Source organism: Mycetomoellerius zeteki, unplaced genomic scaffold (genome assembly GCF_001594055.1).
Source record: "Mycetomoellerius zeteki isolate Tzet28-1 unplaced genomic scaffold, Tzet1.0 scaffold25, whole genome shotgun sequence".
NCBI classification, from domain to species: domain Eukaryota; kingdom Metazoa; phylum Arthropoda; class Insecta; order Hymenoptera; family Formicidae; genus Mycetomoellerius; species Mycetomoellerius zeteki.
This window is the reverse complement of record NW_017257227.1, coordinates 484,453-490,536: the sequence shown is the minus strand read 5'-3', so window position 1 is coordinate 490,536 and position 6,084 is coordinate 484,453. Positions and strand designations below refer to the sequence as shown.

The 6,084-nt window shown below is 29.9% G+C and overlaps 1 protein-coding gene across 2 annotated transcripts; it reads right to left on the bottom strand.

The window, feature by feature from the left end:
• Positions 1-169: 169 nt before the first annotated feature.
• Grip128 (gamma-tubulin complex component 5) lies at positions 170-5,379 on the bottom strand. 2 transcript variants are annotated; one of them, XM_018449634.1, is made up of 15 exons: positions 5,253-5,379; positions 4,739-5,170; positions 4,399-4,661; positions 4,138-4,309; positions 3,833-4,049; positions 3,472-3,772; positions 3,191-3,378; positions 2,806-3,112; positions 2,525-2,741; positions 2,165-2,456; positions 1,890-2,090; positions 1,671-1,753; positions 1,430-1,589; positions 432-618; positions 170-358 (listed from the first exon to the last, which is right to left on the bottom strand). In XM_018449634.1, the coding sequence occupies exons 1-15, from the start codon at positions 5,322-5,324 to the stop codon at positions 208-210; spliced, it is 3,243 nt and encodes a 1,080-aa protein (XP_018305136.1). In that variant the 5' UTR covers positions 5,325-5,379; the 3' UTR covers positions 170-207. The 2 variants fall into 2 exon arrangements, with proteins under 2 accessions (XP_018305136.1, XP_018305135.1); XM_018449633.1 differs by lacking the exons at positions 170-358; positions 432-618 and adding an exon at positions 897-1,124.
• Positions 5,380-6,084: the final 705 nt, after the last annotated feature.

Here is a 6,084-nt window from a genome sequence, read left to right as displayed (position 1 = left end):
TATATATATATATATATATATACATTTTATTATATTTACGTTCTTCTAGTTTTAGAATCTAAAAGTTATGTACAGTTCGCAATTTTTTATCTAAATTGCGTGACTTTATTAAATCATCATAGATGTTTCATTGTATTTGAAATAATATTATTGAATATATTTTTATTTTTATATATCCGCTTAAAATACTCCTTACAATGTTATGAATTAGCGATGATATTTTTTTATCTCGTCGCGTAAGGTACATGATGAGGAATTTAGAACAAAGAATTGTTCTTCATATTGATACCAGCGCATGTAAGAAAAGGTTTGTTCATACTCATTTAAGGATACTTCAACAGGTAACAATGATTCTGAACTAAAACTTTTCAAGTTAGTAATTGTATAAACTTTAACTAAAATATCTATACAATATAGTCACATTTTTTTACCTCATTTGCCAAGTCCTTTCGTAAATTAACTTCGGGATTGATAGGGGAATGCCTGATGGTGGTAAACTTTGGTGCGCGATTTCTGTTAATAAGGTTCGACTAAGATCAGTAATAAGTTTAATAAATTTGTCACTATCTTCGAATAATTTACTATCGATACAGGCTGCAGACGGTGGCATCAATTTATCTGGAAAGGATCGGATAAGGAAACAGGATATTGAAAGTTGACACATTGAATAACAATCGTACTGATAATCATACACAATGATAGAAGAGTTAATATAATTTCGAACAATTTTTATTCTAAAAGATAAAATAACATTTTTGTTTTGATTATACGTACAAAAACAGTTGTATTAAAAAATAAATACATAATTCTTATGTTATAAATATTACAAATTTTTACACAAGTTTGTATAAAAAAATAATTAGTATAAATAATTATAATTAATCATAAACGAAGTAATAATATACATTGATCTAGAAAAATAACGGCTAAATACTACATGTATATTGTTGTAGTATAAAGCAATGATTGATATAAGTGAAATGAAATTGATGTCGTTAATTCCAAATGGAAAAATCAAGATGTGCACACTGGTAGTGTTATTAAATCGATAAGAGTTGATATTCTATTAATACAGAATTAAGCACACGGCATACTGCAATTAAAGGCTGAACTTAAGGCAGTCACTGTAAATAAAGCAAGGGAAGGATGTTATGAAGCAATACTGTTAATGATCATGCAACAATTTAACATCTACTAGTTAATATTTTTCGGGTATATGATATTTAGGCTTCAATATGTCAGTATATATTAATCACATTGATATCTTTCAGTGATTAATTTGAAAAAATAATTGAACACATTTTTTGTTTTCAACATTATAATGATTGACAATTGTTTTAATAATATTTATAAATGATCAATTGACTGCAAAACTATGGGCAACTATATTGAAATACGTTAAGTACGGCTAATAAATTGTAAAACTTACAATAATCCGCATCCTTATGTTGTACTGCATTGTGCAAAGCTAAGGCAAGATACGTATGGTACTTTATGTAATTGTGCTCCATCACATCCAATTCTGTAGCAGCTAACAATAATTTTTTGCGTGACCATCGATCTCGTATGTGAATACACATTTCGATCATCTGAAACATAATTAAGTGATAAATAAATACTATATAAATTGATATTCTGCCGTTATTTAGTCACCCAATAGATGTACATACATTATTTATAGTTGTCATTAAATCTTTAAATTCCTCTGTTAACAAACAATGCTCATGAACTTTGCTCAAGTATTCATTATGCACTGCAAAAAACCGCTTATGTTTATTAAGGCTATTCCACCCAACATTTTCTTTCTTGAAAGAAAACGTTACATTTTATAGTAATCATGCAATAATATGAGAAATTTGTCCTCCCTTGAAGATAATCACGATCATTACCTGATATAATAGTATCGAGGCTATCTGCCTGAGTTAGAACTTTTTCTAATATAAAACCCAGGCTCTGTAATACTTGACCGGACAGGTATGTATGTATAGATCCTATCGCGTGCAACAACCAAAATCTCAAGCTCTCAAGACGTCTTATCTGAAATTGTTCCAATCTATCTTTTATACATGACGATCTAGAATCTTCTAGATCTGAAAAAAAGAGATGAAACAATACAAATATGTCGCTAAAGCATATCGTACTTTAAACCGTAGTCATTATTTACCACAAAATCTTAAGTTATTTAATGTCCACAAGGCCCATTTTAATTTCAATTGAAATCTAAATATTTCATTGTATTTTTCCAAAACTTTTTTAGTCAATACAATACTTATAGGCCATTCTACTGTATAATGCAGTGTTATACTATTTACAGCTTGTAATACTTGACGAGTACTGATATTGCCATGAACCGTAACCGACCAGCGAGAACTTGTATTTGGCCAATATTGGGAAAATATTTCTTCAAGAAGACATGACAGAAAATACGAATTAGCCCACATTTGATTATTTTCGATCTAAAATTGATAATTATGTTACACACAAAAAGTATTATCTTAAAAGACTAATATCTTTCTCTTTTTACCTCGTAAAACAACATTTGATAGAATTTGTTCATAACGTGTCCAGCTTCCATCATATAAACAAACCTCAGTAGCTTCAAATGTGTTTGCAGCTTGTATTCATCAATCATAATATTTTTTACTAATATGCTAGCACTGTTATAACGTAACATTAAAATCTCAGATAATGTTTTCTCCAAAATGTTTTGCATTGGCAATATATACTTTATCTTTTGTAGTCTACAAAGAAAAAAAATATTATTTTAATGTATAGATTATCCTGTTAATAAATACATATACATACTCTTTGTATAAGTTATGTATCTGGTCTTGCTTTGTTTTAGAATCATGAGTATTATGCACATGAGCATCCACTGTATCATTTTTATATAATTCACAAGGCATGTAATCTTCCATGGCTTTCATAAGAAATGGATTGTGTAAAGTTGATAATTGTTGTATTATATTCTTTTCAATATCAGCATCATGTTCTTGTAGGAATATTTCATCTAATTGCAGTGCAGTATCTGTTTCTTCCACTGGTAGACTATACTTAGATATTTCGAATAACAATTTATTTTGTAGTTCAATGTTTAATGAGATCCTCATATCTGTAATAAATTATAATGAAATATAAGTTTATAACATAAAAAAAATAATGATATAAGATATTTATCACAATTAGAGACCATTATCCTCATTATCCATTCTCCATATATCGGTAATTCGGTCTAAAGATACAAGTAATTCAATACTGTGACCCATATGTTGCACTTTTTGCAATAAAAATTGCATAATTGGGTCTGTTAAGCAGATATTATCGGATAATCGAATCGTAAATTTTTCAATTTGTTCATTATTTTCATCCTCTGTGACCCTATAATAATAGACATAAAAATAAGCATAAAAATATATATGGTGAATTATTATGGCAAAATTTTAATTCTAACTATTTATTTTTCACTTGTACCTCACAATTATAAATTCATCTCGCCAATCTTCTAATCGTCCTTCACTTAGCCATGTATCGATTATGTTAAGATAAACAGTAAGGCTACGTAAATACAAATTTATACAAATATTTGTTCTTTCCCGACTATAAGAATTTTGCATTTCATAATATAAAGATGATAACAGTCGAGATGCGCATTTCCAATTAGGGTTGACTTTCCAATCAGTTACAATATTCTGATGTATATCATGGATAATTTTTATAATATTCAAATGTCTTCTCAGCTTAGCTGATAAAGATAAGAACGTATTGCAATTTTCTAGAATACAAAAAAGTATTTACTATTAAGACTATAAAACAAACAAATGTATAAACATACCTTGCTTCATAATATCTTTTTCCATATTAACCACTTCAGTCTTAAATTCATATAGATATTGCCTAAGTGCAGCATTATATGCTTCATAGGTCAAAGGAGGACTTTGAAGTTCTGATTCTTGGTCATAAGTTAATTGTAAATCAGATCCAAATTTTTCAATATCATACATCATTGAAAAATACTCGCAGAACGGTGTTAAGATACTTTTAAAAGCAGTCTGAAAGTAGTATGCAAACAATATAATAATTCGATATAATATGTAATGAAAGATTGCACAAAACTTGAAAATGATAAAAACAACGCACAGTTGTCAAACTCGGTATAGATATATCCGAACGTATCGAGAATTTTGATTCACTAATCTCTTGAAATACTACCATTGATGTTTGAATGTAAAACATCCATAACAATTCTCTGCATACTTGATATTCACTGAGAGTAGCCACTTTATACACGGCTGACAAATTGGTCTCATGCCTATAAGTACAGATTTACATATCATATTTAACTATTGTCTCTTACATGAAATAATTTAACAAAAAAAGTAATACAAAAATAAAAAATACCATATGTCACATATACTGGTGTCACAAGATCGTTTAATAATAGGATACTTTTGACATTTTAGATTGTTCCACCAATCGGTTTGAACATTTGATAAGAACCACTTCCTAGATTCAAGATTTTGTTCTAATGCCAGGGAGAATTTATCTGCTGCACTATCAGAAACTTTGGGAGGCTGTGCAATATCTAATTGAATATTACATATTTGTGTTGGCAAAGAAATATCATTTTCATCAGTCCCTTCTTCCGTTAAATCAGACCATTCCTATACAAATACAAGAATTAAAAACAATAATATAAATGAGACAAATTTACCTTTGTATTCCTTGCATGAATACCTACACTCTCGCTATCATCGCTTTTATAATTACAAAAGAAATTTTCCTGGCCCTCCTTTAAATACTGTGCCCAATCTATTTCATCTGTAACGCTATCTTCATTTCCAGTACCTGCATTAAAGCTGTGTTCTCCACGTGTGAGTTTTAAGCTATCTAAGTTAGACTTATGTGTTTCAGTGGACAAATCTAACAAAAATGTCAACAAATACCACTGTAGATCATACTGTGGATGTTGCTCAAAGTCAAAACTAGACAAGAAGGAATCAATCAGTTCCTGAAACTTTTTAGCAACCTCATATTTTCCATGGATGGAAAATTTAGTAACCAGTGCATTTATTGCTTCCTTGGTTGCATGACTATCAATAGAAAGGTAGCGATGGTGTTTAATATTTGACAAACAAAATCGTTCGCATATCCGAAATCCTTCTTCATCTTCCTGTGTATGTAAAAATTGTATTTTATAAGTTGTCATTATTTCCTCACACATGTCATAAACATCAACTTAACTGCACACATACCTCGAATGATGTAAGCGCTGTTATAAGTTGTTTTAAATCATTATGAATGTCATTCAATACTCGAGTACTCATTTTTTGGCATCAGTCAATCGAGAAAATTTATATGGGATCATATCAACTTGTATTAAAATACAAATTTCATATATAATTATGTTCAATTTGAATTCAATCTGAATAAAAAAAATTTAAATTTATTTCAGGTAAATGTTTAATTCAAACCTTATTTAAAGAGTTTAATGACAAGTTTCCTAACCTTAAAAAATGTTCAGGTCAAGTAATGATACTTCAGAATCTTTTACACAAAAACTCACCAAATGAATATATCATTAAAATCCGAAGTAAATAACTTAAATTATTATTTATCTTATATAAAAAATTCTATTATAAATATACGATTTCACAAGACTACATTAAATACTCTTTTCAACGTTGTCCCCTGCACACTGCTGCACATTGGATGCTGATTGGATGCAACGAGCGATATTCAATGTTGTTCCATCTAGGCTGCGGTCCACTTGACGCTACAAACGCTTTGAAGTGTTTGAGCGACCAATCAGAACAAAGAATTTTACGAATTGACTAATCAAAGAATGGGTGCGTTCAGCAGAACGTTTGTTTTGCAACTGTTGGAAGTTTCCTTCGCGCTGATTTCCTATCTCAGCAGATAATCAAAAAACGGTTGCAAAACTGTTGAGTCTGCTGAACGCAGCCAATGCTTCGAAACGTTTGTAGCGTCAAGTGGACCGCAGCCCTAGTCACTGAAAAATCTTCCGCGCATGCGCAAAAATCTTTCCGGCAAAAATGCCGTAAGTCCGGATCTACAATAGGTGTT

What these genes read in the sequence shown, in the direction of transcription:
- Grip128 (XM_018449634.1), bottom strand. Translation starts at nt 5,324, where the DNA reads ATGAGTACTCGAGTATTGAATGACATTCATAATGATTTAAAACAACTT. An exon ending in AAAAGATATTATGAAGCAAG is followed by an intron (nt 3,773 to 3,832) that starts GTATGTTTATAC and finishes TTTGTATTCTAG; the next exon opens with AAAATTGCAATACGTTCTTA. An exon ending in AATGGATAATGAGGATAATG is followed by an intron (nt 3,113 to 3,190) that starts GTCTCTAATTGT and finishes AATTTATTACAG; the next exon opens with ATATGAGGATCTCATTAAAC.